The 27,353-nt window shown below is 42.9% G+C and overlaps 1 protein-coding gene across 9 annotated transcripts in view; it reads left to right on the forward strand.

Moving 5' to 3' along the window:
* specc1la (sperm antigen with calponin homology and coiled-coil domains 1-like a) overlaps positions 1–27,353 on the forward strand; it is a 267,927-nt gene that overhangs the window by 161,526 nt on the left and 79,048 nt on the right. For 4 of the 9 annotated variants that reach the window (XM_072243781.1, XM_072243776.1, XM_072243778.1 and 1 more), the window contains one exon: positions 17,319–17,408. The exons of 1 other annotated variant lie outside the window; for it this stretch is intronic. In XM_072243781.1, the coding sequence (XP_072099882.1) occupies positions 17,319–17,408 (90 nt within the window). Of the gene's footprint in view, positions 1–2,233; positions 3,002–3,786; positions 3,936–17,318; positions 17,409–27,353 lie in introns of those variants that run through there. 4 more of the 9 variants (XM_072243777.1, XM_072243779.1, XM_072243786.1 and 1 more) reach the window with 3 other exon arrangements.

The raw sequence follows: 27,353 nt of genomic DNA on the forward strand, positions 1-27,353 counted from the left end.
TAGGGATAAATTTGTCCCGGTGAGGAAGATAAAGAGTGGTAGGGTGAAGGAACCATGGATGACAAGTGAGGTGGAAAATCTAGTCAGGTGGAAGAAGGTAACATACATGAGGTTTAGGAATCAAGGATCAGCTGGGTCTATTGAGGAATATAGGGAAGCAAGAAAGGAGCTTAAAAAGGGGGCACGAGAAGGCCTTGGCGAGTTGGGTAAAGGAAAACCCCAAGGCATTCTTCAATTATGTGAAGAACAAAAGGATGAGAGGAGTGAAGGTAGGACCGATTAGAGATATGGGTGGGAAGATGTGCCTGGAGGCTGTGGAAGTAAGCGAGGTCCTCAATGAATACTTCTCTTCAGTATTCACCAATGAGAGGGAACTTGATGACGGTGAGGACAATATGAGTGAGGATGATGTTCTGGAGCATGTTGATATTAAGGGAGAGAAGGTGTTGGAGTTGTTAAAATACATTAGGACGGATAAATCCCCGGGGCCTGATGGAATATTCCCCAGGCTGCTCCACGAGCGAGGGAAGAGATTGCTGAGCCTCTGGCTAGGATCTTTATGTCCTCATTGTCCACGGGAATGGTACCAGCAGATTGGAGGGAAGCAAATGTTGTCCACTTGTTCAAAACAGGTAGTAGGGATAGTCCAGGTAATTATAGACCAGTGAGCCTTACGTCTGTGGTAGGAAAGCTGTTGGAAAAGATTCTCAGAGAAAGGGTCAGTGGGCACTTAGAGAATCATGGTATGATCAGGAACAGTCAGCATGGCTTTGTGAAGGGCAGATCGTGTCTAACAAGCCTGATAGAGTTCTTTGAGGAGGTGACCAGGCATATAGATGAGGGTAGTGCAGTGGATGTGATCTACATGAATTTTAGTAAGGCATTTGACAAGATTCCACATGGTAGGCTTATTCAGAAAGTCAGAAGGCATGGGATCCAGGGAAGTTTGGCCAGGTGGATTCAGAATTGACTTGCCTGCAGAAAGCAGCGGGTCATGGTGGAGGGAGTACATTCGGTTTGGAGGGTTGTGACTAGTGACGACCCACAAGGATCGGTTCTGGGACCTCTACTTTTCGTGATTTTTATTAATGACATGAATGTGGGGGTTAGAAGGGTGGGTTGGCACGTGTGCAGACGACACAAAGGTTGGTGGTCGTGTGGATAGTGCAAAGGATTGTCGAAGATTGGAGAGAGACACTGATAGGATGTAGAAGGGGGCTGAGAAGTGGTAGATGGAGTTCAACCCGGAGAAGTGTGAGGTGGTACATTTTGGAAGGACAAACTCCAAGGCAGAGTACAAAGTAAATGGTAGGATACTTGGTAGTGTGGAGGAGCAGAGGGATCTGGGGGTACATGTCCACAGATCACTGAAAGTTGCCTCACAGGTAGATAGGGTAGTTAAGAAAGCTTATTTGGGGTGTTAGCTTTCATAAGTTGAGGGATAGAGTTAAGAGTCGCGAGGTAATGATGCAGTTCTATAAAACTCTGGTTAGGCCACACTTGGAGTACTGTGTCTAGTTCTGGTCGTCTCGCTATAGGAAGGATGTGGAAGCATTGGAAAGGGTATAGAGGAGATTTACCAGGACGCTGCCTGGTTTAGAGAGTATGCATTATGATCAGAGATTAAGTGAGCTAGGGCTTTACTCTTTGGAGAGGAGGAGGATGAGAGGAGACATGGTAGAGGTATACAAGATAATAAGAGGAATAGATAGATTGGACAACCAGCGCCTCTTCCCCAGGGCACCACTGGTCAGTACAAGGTAAGGGGTGGGAAGTTCAAGAGGGATATTAGAGGAAGGTTGTTTGCTCAGAGAGTGGTTGGTGCGTGGAATGCACTGCCTGAGTCAATGGTGGAGGCAGATACACTAGTGAAATTTAAGAGACTACTAGACAGGAATATAGAGGAATTTAAGGTGAGGGGTTATATGTGAGGCAGGGTTCAAGGGTTGCCACAACATTGTGGGCCGAAGGGCCTGTACTGTGCTGTACTATTCTATGTTCTATAGGCCGAAGTGTGTGTCATAGAACAGAGAGCTAAGGGTACAACTGCTTAGTTCCCTGCAAGTGGCAAAACAAATAGATGGATTAAGACGAAGGGTCTCGGCCGGAAACGTTGATTGTACTTTTTCCTATAGATGCTGCCTGGTTGCTGCATTGGACCAGCATTTTGTGTGTGTTAGATGGATTAAGAAATTGTTTAGCAACTTTAAATTGCTCGATATTATTATTTCAGAGTACCTGTCCTGGGCCCAGCACGTAAAACAAGTTATGAAGGAAGCACAGCAGTGCCTCTACTTCCTTAGGAGTTTGTAGAGATTTGGCATGACATCTAAAACTTTTGACACACTTCTATGGATGTGTAGTGGAGTATATATTGACTGGCTGCATCACTGCCTGGTACGGATACTCCAATATCCTTGAACGGAATAGTCTACAAAAAGTAGTAAAGATAGCCCGCTGTAAGTAAAGCCTTCCCTATCATTGAGTAAATCTACACGAAGCGTTGTTGCAGGAAAGCAGCATCCATTATCAGGGATCCCCAGCCACTTGCTTTTCACTGCTCCATCAGGAGGAAGGTGCAAGAGCCTGAACGCTCACACCACCTGCTTCAGGAGTAGTTATCACCCCTCAACCATCAGGCTGTAGAACCAAAGGAGATAACTTCACTTACCCCATCATTGAAATGTTCCCACAACCAACAGACTTCGCTCTCAAAGACTCTTCATCTCATGTTCTCGATAGTTATTACTTATAGAAAGTTGTTTTTTTTTGTATTTGTAAGTTTGTTGTCTTCTGCACTCTGGTTGAATGCCCTATTTGGGTGGTCTTTTATTGATTCTGTTATGGTTATTATTCTATATATTTATTGAGTATGCCCACATGAAAATGGATCTCGGAGTTGTATATGGTGACATTTATGTACAATAAAATTTACTTTGAACTTGGAGCTCTCGTCTTCTTTGGTCGGTGTATTGAGTACAAAGGATGGCATGTCAAGTTCCAGCTGTACAAGATACTGGTGAGACCACACAGTTCTGGTTACCCAGCTACAGGCTTGGAGTTATAAGCAGATAGTGGATAGGCTGGAGACTTTTCCCATGGAACATAAGAGGCTGCAGGGTGACCTTATAAAGGTTTATGAAATCAAGAGGGCAAAAAATAAGGCAACTAGTTTCAGTCATTTTCCTATGATAGGGGAGTTTAAACTAGAAGGCGTAGGTTTAATCTGAGAGGAGCAAAATTTAAAGAGGATCACACAGAGCTATAGAGTCGTATGCAAAAGTTTGGGCACCCTGGTCAAAATTTCTGTTACTGTGAATAGTTAAGTGAGTAGAAGATGAACTGATCCCCAAAAGTCATAAAGTTAAAGATGAGACATTCTTTTCAACATTTTAAGCAAGATTAGTGTATTATTTTTGTTTTGTACAATTTTAGAGTGAGAAAAAGGAAAGGAGCACCATTCAAAAGTTTGGACACCCCAAGAGATTTGAGCTCTCAGATAACTTTTACCAAGGTCTCAGACCTTAATTAGCTTGTTAGGGCTATGGCTTGTTCACAGTCATTGTTAGGAAAGGCCAGTTGATGCAAATTTCAAAGCTTTATAAATACCCTGACCCCTCAAACCTTGTCCCAACAATCAGCAGCCATGGCTCCTCTAAGCAGCTGCCTAGCACTCTGAAAATTAAAATAAATGATGCCCACTTAACAGGAGAAGGCTATAAGAAGATAGCAAAGCATTTTCAGGTAGCTGTTTCCTCAGTTCGTAATGTAATTAAGAAATGGCAGTTAACAGGAATGGTGGAGGGCAAGTTGAGGTCTGGAAGACCAAGAAAACTTCCCAAGAGATCTGCTCATAGGATTGCGAGAAAAGCTAATCAAAACCCCCGTTTGACTGCAAAAGACGTTTAGGAAGATTTAGCAGACTTTGGAGTGGTGGTGCACTGTTCTACTGTGCCGCGACACCTGCACAAATATGACCTTCGTGGCAGAGTCAATAGAAGGAAACCTTTCATGCATCCTCACCACAAAATTCAGCGTCAGAAGTTTGCAAAGGAACATCTAAACAAGCCTGATGCATTTTGGAAACCAAGTCCTGTGAACTGATGAAGTTAAAATAGAACTGTTTGGCTGTAATGAGCAAAGGTATGTTTGGAGAAAAAAGGGTGCAGAATTTCATGAAAGGAACACCTCTCCAACTGTTAAGCACGGGGGTGGATCGATCATGCTTTGGGTTTGTGTTGCAGCCAGTGGCACGGGGAACATTTCACTGGTCGAGGGAAGAATGAATTCAATTAAATACCAGCAAATTCTGGAAGCAAACATCACACCATCTGTAAAAAACAAAAGCTGAAGATGAAAAGAGGATGGCTTCTACAACAGGATAATTATCCTAAACACACCTCAAAATCCATAATCAACTACGAAAGTTTTGCCATGGCCCTCACAGTCCCCCGACCTAAACATCAATGAAAATCTGTGGATAGACCTCAAAAGAGCAGTGCATGCAAGACGGCCCAAGAATCTCACAGAAGTAGACGCCTTTTGCAAGGAAGAATGGGTGGAAAACCCCCCAAACAAGAATTGAAAGACTCTTAGTTGGCTACAGAAAGCGTTTACAAGCTGTGATACTTGCCAAAGGGGGTGTTACTAAGTATTGACCATGCAGGGTGCCCAAACTTTTGCTTCGGGCCCTTTTCTTTTTTGTTATTTTGAAACTGTAAAAGATGGAAATAAAAAAGTAATCTTGCTTAAAATATTAAAGAAATGTGTCATCTTTAACTTTATGCCTTTTGGAAATCAGGTCATCTTTTACTTGCCTAGCTATTCACAGTAACAGAAATTTTGACCAGGGGTGCCCAAACTTTTGCATGCCACTGTATGTATATAACAAGTTGCCAGAGGAAGTGATAGAGAGAGGTACAGTTTGGACCGGTACCTTGACAGGAAAGGTTTGGATTGTAAAGCAGGGGTTCCCAATCTTTTTTCTTTCTTTTCTTTTTTTTCCTTTCTTTTTCCAATATTTTTATTAAATTTCATATATACAAATACAGAATTCATAAGGATACTTAATATAAATCAAAATTAGATAGCACAAAATGCACTATATATATATATATATATATATCACACTGATACAATCACAGTATCCCATATTCATGAACAATCAAATAAAATAAATTGAATTATGAAATACAATAATATGGTTAATTATATTATAAAATAATCTACACCCATTACCAAGAAAAAACTGGTTGGTAAAAAAAAACAAGAAAAAAAAGAGTACTTTACCATATAGTGTTTTATAATAATGGCCCAGATCTATATTTTAATAACAATAACAATTCAAAGATTTTTAAAATAGTTCAGAAAGAGTCCCCATAGCTTTTGAAAATCTTGGTTGGAATCAGAAATCAAACAACGAAACTTCTCTAAATTTAAGCATGACATAACATCGCATAACCATTGAGCATGTGTGTGGGAGGAGCAACCTCCTTCCATTTAAGCAAGATTGCCCTCCTAGCCATAAGAGAAATAAAAGCCAGTACCCGCAAATGAGAAGGCCCCAAAATTATAGCCGTTTCCTCAACAATAGCAAATAAGGCAATCAAAGGATTGGGCTTAAAATTAACTTTAAAAAATACAGAAAAAGTTTGGAATACATTTTTCCAATATTTTTCAAGGCTCAAACATAACCAAAACATATGAATTAATGAAGCCTCTCCATTATTACATCTATCACAATAAGGAGATATATCTGCAAAAAAACGAGAGAACTTGTCTTTAGACATATGAACCCTATGTACCACTTTAAATTGTGGGAGGGAATGACGAGCACATAATGACGAAGAATTAACCATTTTGAAAATAACCCTCCAGGTCTCATCAGATAATGAAGTCTGTAAATCCTTTTCCCAATCTTTTTTTAATTGTGTCTAAAGGAGCCATTCTCAGTCCCAACAACAGACCATAAATATAAGATATTGAGCCATTATCAAAAGATTTCAAATTAAAAATTACATCTATTATGTTCTTATCTGGACTGGTAAGAAATGTATGTAGTTTAGATCTTTAAAAATCTGTAATCTGTAGATATCGAAAAAAGTAGGTATTTGATAGGTTATATTTCACTGAGAGCTGCTCAAAAGAAGAAAGATGCCCTCCAACAAACAGATCGGTCGTAGATGGTTTTAAAAAAAATTAGAAAAAATAGGACTAGAAAGGGAAAATCTTAATAAACCAAAATGTTTTCTAAACCGTAGCCAGACCCTCAAAGTGTATTTAACCACCAAGCTGTCAGTTAATTTATTTAAAGATAAAGGAAGAGAGGATCCAAGAAGAGAATAGAAAATTTCGTGACAGAGTTGACTTCCAAAAAAACCTATATTGGACAATCCTCATGATTAATATAATGTAACCAGAACATAAGATTTCATATGTTGGTTGCCCAATAATATAACCTAAAATTGGGTAGAGCAAGGCCTCCATTCTTTTTAATTTTTTGAAGGTGGGCTTTACCTAATCGGGGTTTTCTGTTCTTCCATATATAGGAAGAAAGAATCGAATCTAAAGAATCAAAAAAAACTAAGGAATAAAAACAAGTATGGCTTGAAAAACCGTATTCGTTTTAATAGAATTAATCTGACCAATCAATGATAAAGAGAGAGGCGATCAATTAGCAAGTGTCTTTTTCACATAATTCATTAAGGTTAGAAAATTTTCTTTAAATAGAGCTTTATAATTCTTAGTGATTGTTACACCCAAATATGTAAACACGACGAAATCTACAGATGCTGGAAATTCAAGCAACACACACAAAAAATGCTGGTGAACGCAGCAGGCCAGGCAGCATCTATAGGAAGAGGTACAGTTGACATTTCGGGCTGGGACCCTTTGTCAGGACTAACTGAAAGAAGAGATAGTAAGAGATTTGAAAGTGGGAGGGGGAGATCTGAAATGATAGGAGAAGACAGGAGGGGAGGGGTGGATCTAAGAGCTGGAAAATTGATTGGCAAAAGGGATACTGGACTGGAGAAGGGAGAGGATCATGGGACGGGAAGCTTGGGGAGAAACAGAAGGGGGGAGGGGAGCCCAGAGGGTGGAGAGCAGGCAAGGAGTTATAGTGACAGGGACAGAGGGAGAAAAAAGAGGAGGGAAAAAGGGGGGGGGGAGATAAATAAATAAGGGATGGGGTGTGAAGGGGAGGAGGGGTATTAACGGAAGTTAGAGAAGTCAATATTCATGCCATCAGGTTGGAGGCTACCCAGACGGAATATAAGGTGTTGTTCCTCCAACCTGAGTATGGCTTCATCTTGACAGTAGAGGAGGCCGTGGATAGACATATCAGAATGGGAATGGGATGTGGAATTAAAATGTGTGGCCACTGGGAGATCTTGCTTTCTCTGGCAGATAGAGTGTAGGTGTTCAGTGAAACAGTCTCCCAGCCAGCATCGGGTCTCGCCAATATATAGAAGGCTGCACTAGGAGCACCGGACGCAGTATATCACTCCAGCCGACTCACAGGTGAAGTGTCACCTCACCTGGAAGGACTGTCTGGGGCCCTGAATGGTAGTGAGGGAGGAAGTGTAAGGGCATGTGTAGCACTTGTTCCGCTTACAAGGATAAGTGCTGGGGGTGATATCGGTGGGAAGGGATGGGGGGGACAAATGGACAAGGGAGTCACAGGGAGCTATCTCTGCAGAAAGCAGAGAGAGGAGGGGAGGGAAAGATGTGCTTAGTGGTGGGATCCCATTGGAGGTGGCGGAAGTTATGGAGAATTATATGTTGGATCTGGAGGCTGGTGGGGTGGTAGGTAAGGACAAGGGGAACCCTATTCCGAGTGGGGTGGCAGGAGGATGGGGTGAGAGCAGATGCACGTGAAATGGGAGAGATGCGTTTGAGAGCAGAGTTGATGGTGGAGGAAGGGAAGGGCCTCCTCTACTGTCAAGATGAAGCCACACTCAGGTTGGAGGAACAGTACCATATATTCCGTCTGGGTAGCCTCCAACCTGATGGCATGAAGCACCTTCTTTAAAAAAGGAAGACACCCCCTTCGTCCTGGAATGAAAAGCCTCATTCTGAGGGCAGATGCGGCGGAGACAGAGGAATTGCGAGAAAGGGATGACATTTTTGCAAGAGATGGTGGGAAGAGGAATTGTTCAGGTAGCTGTGAGAGTCCATAGGCTTATAGTAGACATCAGTAGATAAGCTGTCTCCAGAGACAGAGACAGAAAGATTAAGAAAGGGGAGGGAGGTGTCCGAAATGGACCAGGTAAACTTGAGGGCAGGGTGACAGTCCTTCCAGGTGAGGCGACACTTCACCTGTGAGTCGGCTGGGGTGATATACTGGGTCCGGTGCTCCCGGTGCAGCCTTCTATATATTGGCGAGACCCGACGCAGGCTGGGAGACCATTTCGCTGAACACCTACACTCTGTCTACCAGAGGAAGCAAGATCTCCCAGTGGCCACACATTTTAATTCCACGTCCCATTCCCATTCTGATATGTCTATCCACGGCCTCCTCTACTGTCAAGATGAAGCCACACTCAGGTTGGAGGAACAGTACCATATATTCCGTCTGGGTAGCCTCCAACCTGATGGCATGAACATTGACTTCTCTAACTTCTGTTAATGCACCACCTCCCCTTCGTACCCCATCCGTTATTTATTTTTTATTATTATTTATAATTTTTTCTCTCTTTTTCTCCCTCTGTCCCTCTCACTATAACTCCTTTCCTGCTCTCCACCCTCCGGGCTCCCCTCCCCCCTTCTCTCTCTTCCCAGGCTTCCCGTCCCATGATCCTCTCCCTTCTTCAGTCAATCCCTTTTGCCAATCAACTTTCGAGCTCTTAGATCCACCCCTCCCCTCCTGTCTTCTCCTGTCATTTCGGATCTCCCCCTCCCCCTCCCCCTCCCACTTTCAAATCTTACTATCTCTTCTTTCAGTTAGTCCTGATGAAGGGTCCTGGCCCGAAACGTCGACTGTACCTCTTCCTATAGATGCTAGCTGGCCTGCTGCATTCACCCAAATATGTAGATTGTTTTCTTACAATTTTAAAAGGAAGATTAACATCAGTTGGTATCAAATTATTTAAAGGAAACAATTCACTTTATATTCAATTTATTCCATTTATATCCTGAAAACTGACTAAAATTAGTCAGTAAAAGGAACATAGAGGGTAAGGAAGGTGTAACATTAGATATAAAAAGCAATAAGTCATCAGCATAAAGCAAGACTTTATGAATAGTACCGTTCCTTAAGATACCGGTGATATCTTTAGACTCTTGGAAAGGCAATTGCTAAAAGTTCTAATACCAAATCAAAAAGCAAAGGGCTCAACGGATATCCTTGTCTGGTTCCACGTTGGAGTTTAATGGGTTTAGAATTCTGAAAGTTAGTAAGGACCCGAACAGAAGGAGATGAGTGATTTAATCCAATGAATAAAATTGGGCCCAAAATTAAATTTTTCTAAGGTTTTAAATAGGTAATTCCATTCAACTCGGTCAAAAGCCTTCTCCGCATACAGATAAATCACACATTCTGATATTTGCTTGGATGGAGAATGCATAATATTTAACAGTCACCCTATATTAAAATGGGAATATTGATTTTTAATAAATCCTGTCTGATCAGATATTATAGAAAGTATATTATTTTCGAGCCTATAGGCCAAAACTTTAGATAGGATCCTAGCATCAACATTGAGTAAACAGATTAGTCTATATGAAGAGCATTCAGTTGGATTCATAGACATAGACATAGAACAGTACAGCACAGTACAGGCCCTTCGACCCACAATGTTGTGCCGACCCTCAAACCCTGCCTCCCATATAAGCCCCCACCTTAGATTCCTCCATATACCTATCTAGTAGTCTCTTAAACTTCACTAGTGTATCTGCCTCCACCACTGACTCAGGCAGTCTATTCCATGCACCAACCACTCTCTGAGTAAAAAACCTTCCTCTAATATCCCCCTTGAACTTCCCACCGCTTACCTTAAAGCCATGTCCTCTTGTATTGAGCAGTGGTGCCCTGGGGAAGAGGCGCTGGCTATCCACTCTATCTATTCCTCTTATTATCTTGTACACCTCTATCACGTCTCCTCTCATCCACCTCTCCAAAGAGTAAAGCCCTAGCTCCCTTAATCTCTGATCATAATGCATACTTTCTAAACCAGGCAGCATCCTGGTAAATCTCCTCTGTACCCTTTCCAATGCTTCCACATCCTTCCTATAGTGAGGTGACCAGAACTGGACACAGTACTCCAAGTGTGGCCTAACCAGAGTTTTATAGAGCTGCATCATGACATCGCGACTCTTAAACTCTATCCCTCGACTTATGAAAGCTAACACTCCATAAGCTTTCTTAACTACCCTATCCACCTGTGAGGCAACTGTCAGGGATCTGTGGACATGCACCCCCAGATCCCTCTGCTCCTCCACACTACCAAGTATCCCGCCATTTACTTTGTACTCTGCCTTGGAGGTTGTCCTTCCAAAGTGTACCACCTCACACTTCTTCGGGTTGAACTCCACCTGCCACTTCTCAGCCCACTTCTGCATCCTATCAATGTCTCTCTGCACTCTTTGACAATCCTCTACACTATCTACAACACCACCAACCTTTGTGTCATCTGCAAACTTGCCAACCCATCCTTCTACCCCAACATCCAGGTCGTTAATAAAATTCACGAAAAGTAGAGGTCCCAGAACAGATCCTTGTGGGACACCACTAGTCACAATCCTCCAATCTGAATGTACTCCGTCCACCACCACCCTCTGCCTTCTGCAGGCAAGCCAATTCTGAATCCACCTGGCCAAACTTCCCTGGATCCCATGCCTTCTAACTTTCTGAATAAGCCTACCGTGTAGAACCTTGTCAAATGCCTTACTAAAATCCATATACATCACATCCACTGCACTACCCTCATCTATATGCCTGGTCACCTCCTCAAAGAACTCTATCAGGCTTGTTAGACACGATCTGCCCTTCACAAAGCCACGTTGACAGTCCCTGATCAGACCATGATTCTCTAAATGCCTATAGATCCTATCTGTAAGAATCTTTTCCAACAGATTTCCCACCACAGACGTATGGCTCACTGGTCTATAATTACCCGGACTATCCCTACTACCTTTTTTGAACAAGGGAACAACATTCGCCTCCCTCCAATCCTCCGGTACCATTCCCGTGGACAACGAGGACATAAAGATCCTAGCCAGAGGCTCAGCAATCTCTTCTCTCGCCTCATGGAGCAGCCTGGGGAATATTCCGTCAGGACCTGGGGACTTATCTGTCCTAATGTATTTTAACAACTCCAACACCTCCTCTCCCTAAATATCAACATGCTCCAGAACATCAACCACACTCATATTGTCCTCACCATTATCAAGTTCCCTCTCATTGGTGAATACCGAAGAGAAGTATTCATTGAGGACCTCGCTCACTTCCACAGCCTCCAGGCATATCTTCCCACCTTTATCTCTAATGGGTCCTACCTTCACTCCTGTCATCCTTTTTTTCTTCACGTAATTGAAGAATGCCTTGGGGTTTTCCTTTACCCTTCTCGCCAAGGCCTTCTCATGCCCCCTTCTTGCTCTTCTCAGCCCCTTCTTAAGCTCCTTTCTTGCTTCGCTATATTCCTCAATAGACCCATCTGATCCTTGCTTCCTAAACCTCATGTATGCTACCTTCTTCCACCTGACTAGATTTTCCACCTCCCTTGTCACCCATGGTTCCTTCACCCTGCCATTCTTTATCTTCCTCACCAGGACAAATTTATCCCTTACATCCTGCAAGAGATCTCTAAACATCGACCACATGTCCATAGTACATTTCCCTGCAAAAACATCATCCATTCACACCTGCAAGTTCTAGCCTTATAGCCTCATAATTTGCCTTTGCCCAATTAAAAATTTTCCTGTCCTCTTTGATTCTGTCCTTTTCCATGATAATTATAAAGGCCAGGGAGCGGTGGTCACTGTCCCCCAGATGCTCACCCACTGAGAGATCTGTGACCTGACCCTGTTCGTTACCTAGTACTAGATCTAGTATGGCATTCCCCCTAGTCGGCCTGTCCACATACTGTGACAGGAATCCATCCTGGACACACTTAACAAATTCTGCCCCATCTAAACCCTTGGAACTAATCAGGTGCCAATCAATATTAGGGAAGTTAAAGTCACCCATGATAGCAACCCTGTTATTTTTGCACCTTTCCAAAATCTGCCTCCCAATCTGCTCCTCTGTATCTCTGCTGCTACCAGAGGGCCTATAGAATACCCCCAGTAGAGTAACTGCTCCCTTCCTGTTCCTGACTTCCACCCATATTGACTCAAAAGAGGATCCTGCTACATTACCCACCCTTTCTGTGGCTGTAATAGTATCCCTGATTCTTATTCTTTTTAAGAATAAGTTAAATGGAAGCTTCATAAAAAGACTGGCAACCTACCCACCTTGAAAGAATCAGTAAGGGTAGAACATAAATAAGGTATAAGCAACGAAGAAAAAGTCTTATAAAATTCTCCAGAGAATCCGTCAGGTCCTGGAGATTTCCCAGAATGCAATGAACGTATAGCCTCAGTGATTTCCTCCTGAGAAATAGGGTGATCCAACTGCTTTCGATTATCAACTGAAAGTGCAGGAATATTTAATTGGTCTAAAAAATTGTTCATTGCAGTATTATCTTTAACAAAATCAGAACTATATAGTTTAGAATAAAATTGTCTAAAAGTGTCATTTATTTCAAAATGGTCAGTTGTCATGTCACATAAAAGTTGCTGGTGAACGCAGCAGGCCAGGCAGCATCTCTAGGAAGAGGTGCAGTCGACGTTTCAGGCCGAGACCCTTCGTCAGGACTAACTGAAGGAAGAGTGAGTAAGGGATTTGAAAGTTGGAGGGGGAGGGGGAGATCCAAAATGATAGGAGAAGACAGGAGGGGGAGGGATGGAGCCAAGAGCTGGACAGGTGATAGCCAAAACGGATACGAGAGGATCATGGGACAGGAGGTCCGGGAAGAAAGACAAGGAGGGCGGGGGGGGGGTACCCAGAGAATGGGCAAGGGGTGTATTCAGAGGGACAGAGGGAGAAAAAGGAGAGTGAGAGAAAGAATGTGTGTATAAAAATAAATAACAGATGGGGTACGAGGGGGGAGGTGGGGCATTAGCGGAAGTTAGAGAAGTCGATGTTCATGCCATCAGGTTGGAGGCTACCCAGACGGAATATAAGGTGTTGTCCAGCTCTTGGCTCCATCCCTCCCCCTCCTGTCTTCTATCATTTTGGATCTCCCCCTCCCCCTCCAACTTTCAAATCCCTTACTCACTCTTCCTTCAGTTAGTCCTGACGAAGGGTCTCGGCCTGAAACGTCGACTGCACCTCTTCCTAGAGATACTGCCTGGCCTGCTGCGTTCACCAGCAACTTTGATGTGTGTTGCTTGAATTTCCAGCATCTGCAGAATTCCTGTTGTTTGAGTTGTTATGTCACCATTGGTTTTGGGAATTTCTTTAATTTGCCCTTTAGATATAAAGGTCTTCAACTATTTGCCAATAGTTTACCAGTTTTTTCTCCATTTATATAGGATTGGCTTCTATCTTTTAAAAGTTGGCTTTCAATTGGATACATTATAAGAAGATCATATTTAGTTTTAATTTCAGTACGTCTTTTGTATAGTTCAGGGTCTAGTGCCAAAGCATATTTCTGGTGTGATTGTTTTAATTGGTTAACTACATCAGTTCTCTCTTTATTAGCTTTTTCCTTAATATATGCAGTATAGGAGATAATTTGTCCTCTAATATATGCCTTAAAAGTGTCCCAAATGATAAGACTAGAAGTCTCTTCCAACGCATTTTCTTCAAAAAAAAGGGTAATTTGATTCTTCAGAAATTTTAGAAAGTACTTATCAGATAACAAGGTTAAATTAAGACGCCAGGATCTGTTGATATGAGTGAAACCAGGAAGATTTAAAGATAGAAATATAGGAGAATGGTTGGATACAGCTATTTCTTTATATTCAGTGGATCAAACTAATGGAATCATTTGACTATCAATAAAAAAAATAATCAATCCTGGTATAGGAATGATGGACATAAGAAAAGAATGAATTCTCCCTATCTGCTGAGTGAAAAAATGCCAGACATCAACAATATCACATTTTGTTAGAAAGGATTGAATAAATAAAGCTGATTTATTAGGTGTAGCTGATTTAAGAGAAGAACGATCTAGTACTGGGTTGAGACACAATTAAAATCTCCTCCCATCACTAAAGAATAAAGACTCAAATCTGCCAGGAATGAAAAGAAACGCTCAAAAAATCCTGGGTCATCCACATTGGGGGTGTACACATTAGCAGATACAATCAATTTATTATCTAGTGTCCCTGACACTATGACAAATCCCCCACTAGGGTCAGAGACAACTTTATGTTGAACAAAAGAAATCGTATTGTCTATAAAAATCGTGACCCCTCGAGATTTTGCTCTGAATGAAGAATGAAATTTTAGAGTCCCCCACTGATTAAAAAGGCGTGCGTTGCAGAAAAATAATGGGGGCCCTTAACTTTTTAATATAAGCAAAAATCTTATTCCTTTCACGGGATGATTTAACCCTTTCACATTAAAACTAAGTAAATTAATATTTCGATCCATTTTAAATACTAATTAGCAGAAGAGTTAAAAGATCTGACCATAAATTGTTAAAACCGGAGAACAAACCATAAAATAAGGTACCCAAACAGAAAATTTGGATGGTAGCCCAATCCAGCTTCCAGAGAAAAGAGAAAAAAGAAAAAAGAGACCCCAACCCACTCCCCTCCCCCTCCCAAAGCCAAAAAGCCGGCCAAAGGACAGTCGGCATGCTAAACCCTAAAGACAACCCTCTGAAAGAAATCTTGCTGACAAAACTCCAGTCACTCAAGGTTATTATGTTCCTACCAAGACAAAACAGACAAAAAAAACTTCGATCAGAAACCCAAAACATAAGGGGATTCATTTTAACAATTTCAAAAAAATATATATATAAAAAAAGAATAAAGTGGTAAAAAATATCAAAAAACAAGATATATAAATGGTCAAAACATAAGTTTATTAAAACCTTATTCTATCCAACATTCAAAAGATAATTGCTCTTGTAAGAGATATAACACAATTAATCTCTGCTTTCAAAAACTTCTGTGTGTGTTCAACCGATCCCCGCCATTTCTGCACACCATTTTTCAGAACGATTCTAAGACGTGCGGGGACCTCTTTGTACTTAGCATGTTCAGCCATCACTTCCGGTGTATAATCTTCCACAAATCTAATCATCTTCTAATCGATCATTCCTACTCGACAGGTATGACGGATTAAAAGCTCCTTAGTATGAAATTCATGAAAGCATAAAATAACCGACCTAGGTCGCTCTCCTGACTTTGGTTTGGGGGCCAGCAACCGATGGGCGCGATCTCATTTAGGCACAGACGGCAATAAATCAGGGAATAGCTGCTTCAGAAAGCTTGCAAAAATCTCCATGGGGTGGGCACCTTTAATTGATTCTTCAAGACCCAGAATATGTAGATTGTTCCTCTGCTTCTGCTTTCCAGGTTGGTAATTTTCTTTGTTAGTTTTTCATTAGATAATGATAATTTTTTGCAGAGCTTACTCATATCTTCTAAGTCCGCTTCTAGTATCAACAAAGTTTCTTTATTCTCCTTAATTGGCTTTTCATGTTCGATTAGAGTTTGTTGAATCGTGTCCAACTTGACATTAAGATGTTGAATTCCTCAGAGAGTTTTGTTCTTTGCTTTTTAGGGAAAGCTCCAATTGATTCCAAAGTGGTTGGAGAATCATCTTCCTTTTCTTTTGCAGAGGCTTTAGTCTTTCTCAAAGACATAATAGAGCAATATTGAGATTTATAATAAAGTTTCAAAAAACTGGTAGGAAACAAAAAGATAGATAAGGTAGGAGCAAATTCAAAAAGATGTTACCCCATCGGCTGCCAGCAGCGCTCTCCCCCAGTCTTTTTTTATGCCATGGACCAATACCATTAAGCAAGGGGTCCATGTGCAGCAAATGGGACTAGCACAATTAGGCTACTTGTTTAGCATGGAACAGTTGGGCTCAGATATGACTCACTAAGATCGTTGTTTGCATTGGTACTAATTACAAAAGTGAAAAAGAGAGATGAGGGTCCTGCAACATGAATTTAGGGAATGACCAGGGCATCTGCATTTCATCAGTGCCTTGCATATTTTAAGTTAAATGCAGAGTGAGCCAGTATCAACCCCTCCTGCTTTCTTGTTTTGATTTCACTTTGAAGGTTCCTATTACATATCGATTTACAGTAATGCCCATTGCCCTTCCCTTTACACTTCCCAACCCCTCTTCCTTCCCTTCCCCATTCTCCCCACCTCTCCACCTCTCCCTTCCCCACTCTCTCCACCTCTCCTTTCCCCACTCTCTCCTCCTCTCCCTTCCTCACTCTCTCCACCTCTCCCTTCCCCACTCCCTCCTCCTCTCCCTTCCTCACTCTCTCCACCTCTCCCTTCCCCACTCCCTCCACCTCTCCTTTCCTCACTCTCTCCTCCTCTCCCTTCCTCACTCTCTCCACCTCTCCCTTCTCCATTCTCTCCACCTCTCCCTTCCTCACTCTCTCAACCTCTCCCTTCCCCACTCTCTCCACCTCTCCCTTCCCCACTCTCTCCACCTCTCCCTCTCCCACTCTCTCCACCTCTTCCTTCCTCACTCTCTCACCTCTCCCTTCCCCACTCTCTCCACCTCTCCCTTCCCCACTCTCTCCACCTCCCCTTCCCCACTCTCTCCACCTCTCCCTTCCCCACTCTCTCCACCTCTCCCTTCCCCACTCTCTCCACTTCTCCCTTCCCCACTCTCTCAACCTCTCCCACTCTCTCCACCTCTCCCTTCCCCACTCTCTCCACCTCTCCCTTCCCTACTCCCTCCACCTCTCCCACTCTCTCCACGTCTCCCTTCCCTACTCTCTCCACCTCTCCCTTCCCCACTCTCTCCACCTCTCCCTTCCCCACTCGATCCACCTCTCCCTTCCCTACCGCTCTCTCCTCTCCTTTCTCTACCACTCCCACATCTCCTTTCCCCACCTTTCCTCCCCTCTCCCTTATCCACCCCTCCTCCCCTGTCCCCACCTCTCCCTTTCTACTTTTCCCCATCCTTTCTACCTCTCCCACGTCTTCTGCACCCAACCCTCCCAAAATGTCTCCAAAATAGACACAACTATGGAAAAAAAAAGTGACTTTAATTATGTTGCGGTTCTCTTTCTTGCTGAATTTAGTCTGATTCCATCTCAATTCATTGTCGTCTGTTTGCTCTGTAGCAGATCACTTACTGAGATCTTCCTCTACAAATCGATCACCAGCGTCTTTACAGAGAGTTCAGTCCATTGACTCTGCAAAGTCCATATCTGGTGAGTTCAGAAGAACTTGATAAACCACTACCATTTCTGCATAATTATACTGCCGTGTGGAAACTTAGCTCTGCATTACAGAAGGTGCTGAGATGAAACTACAGAAAATGTGCTTTAGAGCGGAGACAACCACATTTCCTGTTCAACATCCTTTCTGCTGTTCATTTAAAAAATATATTTTCTCACAGTCTCAAACTCCTCACTAAAGCAAAGTATCAAAATCTTTCACCATATAAAATTGTGGAACTCTCTGCAGCATATCTTGTATGGTTTACTTTTAATTATTGAACACACTAATTACGAGTAGGAGGAGCCACTTGGCCGCAGAAGCCTGCTCCACTCTTAAATAAAGTCATGACTGATACAATTGTGACTGAGCTCTTGCATTCCTGTGTACTTCAGGTAACTTTTTATCCCACCACCTCCACCTCCTTGTTAATGAAGAATCTTTCAGCTTCTGTCTTATGAATAACCACTTTACTTCCATGGCCAATTAAGGAAAAGAATTCCAAAGGTTATTAAATGAAAAGTAAAATTGCCTCATCTATCTTAAAGACAGTCCTTAACTCTTAAAACAATGACTCTTAATTCTTACTTCTCCCACAAGGGGAAACATCCTGTCCACAATTCACTATCAATAAGCTCCAGCAAACACAGGCATATCCTGTCAAACTGTAGACCAAGTCATCAACAAGTTATGTCTTTGGCCCACAGAGTCTGCACTGACCATCAAGCATCCATTTAAAATAAACTAGTCCTAATTCATTTTATTCTCCCTTCCCCAGCCCCACCCTTCCTGCTGATCTAACCCTCACTTACATACTTGGGACAATTTACAGTAGCCAATCCAAATGTCTCTGGGATGTGGGAGGAAACAGGAGCAACTGGGGAAAACCATGCAAACAGGGTCATGGGAAGAATAGACACATACAGCACTGTAGTTTGGGATTAAGCCTGAACCTGTTAGGTAGCAACTCTGAGTTGCCCCACTTTGCTGTTCCCTTTTTCATAAGAAAACTTTGGTATCCACTCAAGTTGCAGTGCATTTACTTCCACCCGTAGTTATGTAATTGAAGAATGACTCCCTATTCAGTTCTACTGGTAATAAAATCTACCATTCTATAACAGTCCTGATGCTGGGAGTCAGAATCAGGTTTATTATCCTCGGCATGCATTGTGAAATCTGTTAACCTATTGCAGTTCAATGCAATACATGATGTAAAAATAAATAAATTATATGTACAAATAAATAAATAAAGTATATGTACAAACCCCATTTCCAGAAAAGTTGGGATATTTTCCAAAATGCAATAAAAACAAAAATCTATGATATGTTAATTCACGTGAACCTTTATTTAACTGACAAAAGTACAAAGAAAAGATTTTCAATAGTTTTACTGACCAACTTAATTGTATTTTGTAAACATACACAAATTTAGAATTTGATGGCTGCAACACACTCAACAAAAATTGGGACAGAGGCATGTTTACCATTGTGTTACATCACCTTTCCTTTTAATAACACTTTTTAATCGTTTCGGAACTAAGAATACTAATTGTAGTAGATTTGCAATTGGAAACTTTGTCCATTCTTGCTTGATATAAGACTTCAGCTGCTCAACAGTCCGTGGTCTCCGTTGTCTGATTCTCCTCTTCATGATGCGCCATACATTTTCAATAGGGATAGATCTGGATTGGCAGCAGGCCAGTCAAGCACACGCACTCTGTGTCTACAAAGCCATGCTGTTGTAGCCCGTGCAGAATGTGGTCTGGCATTGTCCTGGCATTGTCCTGCTGAAATAAGCATGGACGTCCTGGGAAGAGATGTCGCCTTGATGGCAACATATGTCTCTCTAAAATCCTAATGTTCACCTCAGAGTCAATGGTACCTTCACATACATGCAACTCACCCATGCCATGGGCACTGATGCACCCCTATACCATCACAGATGCTGGGTTTTGCACCTTTCGCTGATAACAATCTGGATGGTCATTTTCATCTTTGGCACGGAGAACTCGACGCCCGTTTTTTCTGAAAACTAGCTGAAATGTGGACTCATCTGACCACAGCACACGGTTCCACAGTCTTTCAGTCCATCTGAGAAGAGCTCGGGCCCAGAGAACTCGCCGGCGTTTCTGCAAAGACTTGATGTATGGCTTCCTCCTTGCGTAATACAGTTTCAAGTTGCATTTTTGGATGCAGCGACAGACTGTGTTGAGTGACGATGGTTTTCCGAAGTATTCCCGAGCCCAGGTGGCTATAGTTGTCACAGTAGCATGACAGCTTCTTAGGCAGTGCCGCCTGAGGGCCGAAGATCAAACGGTGGTTTCCGACCTTGTCCTTTAGGCACTGAGATGTCTCTGAATTCTCTGAATCTTTTCACGATATTATTTACTGTAGATGTTGAAAGACCTAAATTCTCTGCAATCTTGCATTGAGAAATGTTCCTTTTGAACTGACTAACAATTCTCTCACGAATTTTGGCACAAAGGGGTGAGCCACGACCCATCCTTGCTTGCAAAGACTGAGCCTTTGATGGACGCTACTTTTATACCCAGTCATGATACCTCACCTGCTACCAATTAGCCTGCTTAATGTGGAGTCTTCCAAACCGGTGTTACTTGAATATTCTGTGCACTTTTCAATCTTACTTTAACTCTGTCCCAACTCTTGTTGAGTCTGTTGCAGCTATCAAATTCTAAATTTGTGTATTTTTGCAAAAAACAATTAAGTTAGTCAGTAAAACTATTGAAAATCTTTTCTTTGTACTTTTGTCAGTTAAATAAAGGTTCACGTGAATTAACATATCACAGATTTTTGTTTTTATTGCATTTTGGAAAATATCCCAACTTTTCTGGAAATGGGGTTTATATATTGAATAGATTAAAAATCTCGCAAAAACAGAAATAACGGGTTCAATGTCCATTTAGGAATCGGATGGCAGAAGGAAAGAAGCTGTTCCTGAATCGCTGAGTGTGTATACCTGATGGTAACAATGAGAAAAGAGCATGCCCTGGGTGCTGGGGATCCTTAATTAATAGTGGACTCTGCCTTTCTGAGACACTGCTCCTTGCAGGTGTCCCTGATACTTGGAGGCTAGCACCCAAGATGGAGCCGACTAAATTCATGACCCTCTTCAGCTTCTTTCAGTCCTGCGCAGTAGCCCCCCCACCAGTTAGTAATGCAGCCTGTCAGAATGCTGTCCACGGTATATCTATAGAAGTGTTTGTTGACATACCAAATCTCTTCAAACTCCTAATGAACCCACCCCTCTCACTTTAAATACATGCGTTTATTAGGTATTTCAATTCAGGGGAAAAGATAGTAGCTGGCTTCTCTATATGCTGTCTAATCATAACTTTATAAATTTCTATCTGATCTCCCCTCAGCCATTCCAAAGAAAACAACCTATGTTTGCCCAGCCTCTCCTGACAGCAATGCTCAGTAGCCAGAAAGCATCGTGTTAAGCTTCTTCTGCACCCTCTCCAAAGCCATCACATCTTGCTTATAATGGGTCAACCAGAACTGAATGCATAACTGTCCCTGTCAGAATTTTCTGCGGAGCGTGAGAGCTGCTTAGCACCAGATTTAAAAAGCAAATGGGCCTGTTGAGGTGACATTTGGGAGAATGAGAAGCTGATAGATGAGAGCTACAGGGAGGTAGCCATATCTAAGTTGCAGAAGGCATACAGTTGGATGACTGTCAGGAGAGGGAAGTGGAATAGAGTCAGAAAACTACAGCAGCAGAAATTGGGCCCTTCAGCGCATTCCAAATTAGGATTATTAGTCCATTAGTACATCCCAAATTGTTATTCTGCCTAGACCTATCAACCCACGAATCAATCATAGCCTTCCAAACCCCTAACATCCATGTACTTGTTGAAACTTCTCTTAAATATTGCAACCAAACCCAGGTCCACTGCTTCCACAGCTAGCTCGTTCCACACTCCCACCACCCTCAAAGTGAAGATGTTCCCCTTCAGATTCCTCTTAAATATTTTACATTTCACCTTTAACCAATAGTTCTAGCCTCACTCAATCGCAGTGGAAATAGCCTTCTTGCTTGTCTGACCTTATCTTTAACACTCATAATTTTCTGTACCTCTAACAAATCTTCCCTCATTCTCCCATGCTCCAGGAAATAAAGTTCTAACTTATTCAATCTTTGCCTATAACTCAAGTCATCAAATCCCAGCAACAAACTTGTAATTTTATCTCTGTATTCTTTCAATCTTATTGACATCCTCCCTGCAGGTAAGTTACCAGAACTGCACATATTAACCCAAATTTGACCTTCAAAGACTTACGCAACTTCAGCACAACATCCTAACTCCTGTAAGACACACAAAATGCTGGAGTAACTCAGCAGGCCAGGCAGCATCTATGGAAAAGAATTTTCATCACCCTGAAACATTGACTGTTTCCTCTTTTCCATAGATGCTGCCTGGCCTGCTGAGTTCCTCCAGCATTTTATGTGCATCTGCAGAATTTCTCTTGTTTGTGATCCTAACTCCTTTGATTTCTCAGGGACAAGTTGCCAAAAACACTCTCCCCACAGATGCTGCTGAATTTTTCTATCATTTTCTGCTTTTATTTCAGATCTCCAGCATCTGCAATTCTTTTGGTTTTTAGAATTCTTTTCAATTTGACCACTTCATTACTAAACTCAGAGGCAGAATTTACAAATTTTTTTTCAGTACTTTGTAAATAGGATTTTAATCTTGAATCAGATTTTCTGCAGTTTCTCTATATGTGTCATGGAAGCTTTTCCATTTTCTTCTTATTTGATCCTAAATCTAAAACTCTAGAGAGTTTAAACAACTAATTTGAAGTGAGATTTCAAAGAAGCACATGCAGAAAAAAGTCTTGGACTTAATCTGCCAGTATTTTTGGTACAGCTTGAGACTTGTCCTAGATTCAGAACAAGAAGGCTGCAAGTGGAACGGCTAAGGATTTCTGGTGCAAAGTCATTTTACTACTCAGGGTAAGAGAGAGGCAAGACTGCGCAGGCGTGTGATGTCAGCCAGTACAGCGGGAAAGGTTTAAAAAGGCAAGGAATCTTCAGCGGTTTAAGATTTGGAGCAAGAAGGCTGTGAGTGGAACAGCTAAGGATTTCCGGAGCGAAGGCATTTTACTACTGCTCAAGCACGTGATGTCAGCCAGTAGAGCGGGAAAGGTTTAAAAAGAATTCCGCGATATCCTGCGGGCAGTGGAGTGAGAGGTAGCAGAGTGATAGGGCTTTGGCTCAACGGGCTTAGGCGGTAACGAGGCGAGGTAGGTCTACCTGTGTTAATTGCGGAAAGGAAGTATGTGCGTGAGGCTAGTTTTCTGTGCTCGGTGTCAGATGTGGGAGGTCCTGGAGTCTCCCAGCCTCCCGGACGGCCATATCTGCACCCGGTGTGTCAAGCTGCAGCTCCTAAGGGACCGCATTAGGGAAATGGAGTTGCAGCTTGATGAATTTCGTCTGGTCAGGGAGAGCGAGGAGGTGATAGAAACGAGTTATAGACAGGTGGTCACACCAGGGCCACAGAAGACAGACAAGTGGGTAACAGTCAGGAGAGGGAAGGGGAAGAGTCAGGCACTAGAGAGTACCCCTGTGGCTGTACCCCTTGACAATAAGTACTCCTGTTTGAGTACTGTTGGGGGGGGACAGCCTACCTGCGGGAAGCAACAGTGGCCGTGCCTCTGGCACAGAGTCTGGTCCTGTGGCTCAGAAGGGGATGGAAATGAAGAGGAAGGCAGTAGTGATAGGGGACTCTATAGTTAGGGGGTCAGACAGGCGATTCTGTGGACACAGGAAAGAAACTCGGGTGGTAGTTTGCATCCCAGGTGCCAGGGTCCGGGATGTTTCAGATCGCGTCCACGATGTCCTCAGTGGAAGGGAGAACAGCCAGATGTCGTGGTACACATTGGTACCAATGACATAGGTAGGAAAAGGGAAGAGGTCCTGAAAACAGACTACAGGGAGTTGGGAAGGAAGTTGAAAAGCAGGACCGCAAAGGTAGTAATCTCAGGATTACTGCCTGTGCCACGTGACAGTGAGTATACGAATAGAATGAGGTGGAGGATAAATGTGTGGCTGAGAGATTGTAGCAGGGGGCAGGGATTCATATTTCTGGATCATTGGGACCTCTTTTGGGGCAGGTGTGACCTATACAATAAGGACAGGTTGCACTTGAATCCCAGGGGGACCAATATCCTGGCGGGGAAGTTTGCTAAGGCTACTGGGGAGAGTTTAAACTAGAATTGTTGGGGGGGTGGGAACCGAACTGAAGAGACTGGGGAAGAGAAGGTTGGCTCACAAATAGGGAAAGCTTGTAGACAGTGTGTGAGGGAGCATAGGTAGGTGATAGAGAAGGGATGCGCTCAGACGGACGGTTTGAGATGTGTCTATTTTAATGCAAGGAGTATTGTGAACGAAGCGGATGAGCTTACAGCGTGGATCAGTACTTGGAACTATGATGTAGTGGCCATTACAGAGACGCGGATGGCTCAGGGACAGGAATGGTTACTTCAAGTGCCAGGTTTTGGATGTTTCAGAAAGGACAGGGTTGGAGGCAAAAGGGGTGGGGGTGTGGCACTGTTGATCGGAGATGGTGTCAGGCTGCAGAAAAGGTGGACATCATGGAGAGATTGCAGAGTCTCTGTGGGTGGAGGTTAGGAACAGGAAGGGGTCAATAACTTTATTGGGTGTTTTTAATAGGCCGCCCAATAGTAACAGGGATATCAAGGAGCAGACAGGGAAACAGATTCTGGAAAGGTGTAATAAAAGCTGAGTTGTTGTGATGGGAGATTTTAATTTCCCAAATATCGATTGGCATCTCCTTAGGGCAAGGGGTTTAAATGGGGTGGAGTTTGTTAGGTGTGTTCAGGAAGGTTTCTTGACACAATATGTCGACAAGCCTACAAGAGGAGAGACTGTACTTGATTTGGTATTGGGAAATGAACCTGGTAAGGTGTCAGATCTCTCAGTGGAAGAGCGTTTTGGAGATAGTGATCATAATTCCATCTCCCTTACAATAGCATTGGAGAGAGATAGGAACAGACAAGTTAGAAAAGTGTTTAATTGGAGTAAGGGGAATTATGAGGCTATTAGGCAGGAAATTGGAAGCTTAAATTGGGAACAGATGTTCTCAGGAAAAGTACAGAAGAAATGTTCAGGGGATATTTGTGTGGAGCTCTGCGTAGGTACGTTCCAATGAGACAGGGAAGTTATGGTAGGGTACAGGAACCGTGGTGTACAAAGGCTGTAATAAATCTAGTCAAGAAGAAAAGAAAAGCTTACAAAAGGTTCAGAGAGCTAGGTAATGTTAGAATTCCAGAAGATTATAAGGCTAACAGGAGGGAGCTTAAGGAAATTAGGAGAGCCAGAAGGGGCCATGAGAAGGCCTTAGCGGGAAGGATTAAGGAAAACTCCAAGGCATTCTACAAGTATGTGAAGAGCAAGAGGATAAGACGTGAAAGGATAGGACCTATCAAGTGTGACAGTGGGAAAGTGTGTATGGAACCGGAGGAAATGGCAGAGGTACTTAACGAATACTTCAGTATTCACTATGGAAAAGGATCTTGGTGATTGTAGTGATGACTTGCAGCAGACTGAAAAGCTTGAGCATGTAGATATTAAGAAAGAGGATGTGCTGGAGCTTCTGGAAAGCATCAAGTTGGATAAGTCACCGGGACCGGATGAGATGTACCCCAGGCTACTGTGGGTGGGGAGGGAGGAGATTGCTGAGCCTCTAGCAATGATCTTTGCATTATCAATGGGGACGGGAGAGGTTCCAGAGGATTTGAGTGTCGCAGATGTTGTTCCTTTATTCAAGAAAGGGAGTAGAGATAGCCCAGGAAATTATAGACCAGTGAGTCTTACTTCAGTGCTTGATAAGTTGATGGAGAAGACCCTGAGAGGCAGGATTTATGAACATTTGGAGAGGTATAATATGATTCAGAATAGTCAACATGACTTTATCAAGGGCAGGTCATGCCTTACGAGCCTGATTGAATTTTTTGAGGATGTGACTGAACACATTGATGAAGGTAGAGCAGTAGATGTAGTGTATATGGATTTCAGCAAGCCATTTGATTAGGTACCCCATGCAAGGCTTATTGAGAAAGTAAGGAGACATGGGATCCAAGGGGACAGTGCTTTGTGGATCTAGGACCGGCTTGCCCACAGAAGGCAAAGAGTGGTTGTAGATGGGTCATATTCTGCATGGAGGTCGGTGACCAGTGGTGTGCCTCAGGAATCTGTTCTGGGACCCTTACCCTTTGTGATTTTTATAAATGACCTGGATGAGGAAATGGAGGGATGAGTTAGTAAGTTTGCTGATGACACAAAGGTTGGAGGTGTTGTGGATAGTGTGGAGGGCTGTCAGAGGTTACAGCGGGACATTGATAGGATGCAAAACTGGGCTGAGAAGTGACAGATGGAGTTCAACCCAGATAAGTGTGAAGTGGTTCCTTTTGGTCGGTCAAATATGATGGCAGAATATAGTATTAAAGGTACGACTCTTGGCAGTGTGGAGGATCAGAGGGATCTTGGGGTCCGAGTCCTTAGGACTCTCAAAGCAGCTGCGCAGGTTGACTCTGTGGTTAAGAAGACATACGGTGTATTGGCCTTCATCAATCGTGGAATTGAATTTAGGGGCCGAGAGGTAATGTTGCAGCTATATAAGGCCCTGGCAGACCACACTTGGAGTACTGTGCTCAGTTCTGGTCGCCTCACTACAGGAAGGATGTGGAAGCCATAGAAAGGGTGCAGAGGAGATTTACAAGGATGTTGCCTGGATTGGGGAGCATGCCTTATGAGAATAGGTTGCGTGAACTCGGCCTTTTCTCCTTGGAGCGACGGAAGATGAGAGGTGTATAAGATGATGAGAGGCATTGATCGTGTGGGTATTCAGAGGCTTTCTTCCAGGGCTGAAATGGTTGCCACAAGAGGACACAGGTTTAAGGTGCTGGGGAGTAGGTACAGAGGAGATGTCAGGGGTAAGTTTTTTTACGCAAAGAGTGGTGAGTGCGTGGAATGGGCTGCCGGCAATGGTGGTGGAGGCGGATACGATAGGGTCTTTTAAGAGACTTTTGGATAGGTACATGGAGCTTAGAAAAATAGAGTGCTATGGGTAACCCTAGTAACTTCCAAGATAGGGACATGTTCGGCACAACTTTGTGGGCCGAAGGGCCTGTATTGTGCTGTAGGTTTTCTGTGTTTTTAGAATGAACTATTGTGCTTATCTAGTTGAAATTATTGTACTGACATCCATTGATGAGTGTCAGGCTCCAGAAGTAGGGTTTCAATGATCATAAGACATAGGAACAGAACTAGGCCATTCGAATCAGCTCTGACATTCCATCAGTTTCAAAAGCAGAGGTTCACGCCAGTGTTCGCTGGGTTGGGCAATCCACGTCAGGAGTGTGTAAGAAGAGCTACCTTTTAATCGGGGCGATTGAGATTTTATAGGCAGAGTTTCGCAGCAGATTCTGAGTTGAGGAGTGATTAATCAGCAAGAGAATCAGTGCGTAAAAAGAGCTACCTTTCAGTCAGGTCCATGTTCAAGAATTAAAAGCGGAGCTTCACGCCAGTTTTTTTCTCAGTTGGACAATCCATGTCGGGTGCATAAGAAGAGCTACTTTTTAATCAGGAGGGCAAATGGGATTTTAAAGGCAGAGTTTCACAGTAGTCTCTTTCACTTGAGGAGTGACCGATCAACAGGGATTCATTAGAAAGGGTCAATAAAAATAATTCAAGAGCAAGGGGAGCGGCCGTTGTTTTGGAATGTGCCAGTATTTAGAGTGGTTTCAGCTCATCAGGTTTGGGTGAGGTTTATTGTCTTGTAAGTCATTTATTCTCTCTATCTCTATCTCTATGTCTATCTCCCCCCTGCCCCTTATTTGTTCATTCCTCATCTGTTAGGGCATAGTAGATTGGTGAGAATGGCTCCAGGGGC

This window comes from Mobula birostris, chromosome 25, assembly GCF_030028105.1.
Source record: "Mobula birostris isolate sMobBir1 chromosome 25, sMobBir1.hap1, whole genome shotgun sequence".
NCBI classification, from domain to species: Eukaryota; Metazoa; Chordata; class Chondrichthyes; order Myliobatiformes; family Myliobatidae; genus Mobula; species Mobula birostris.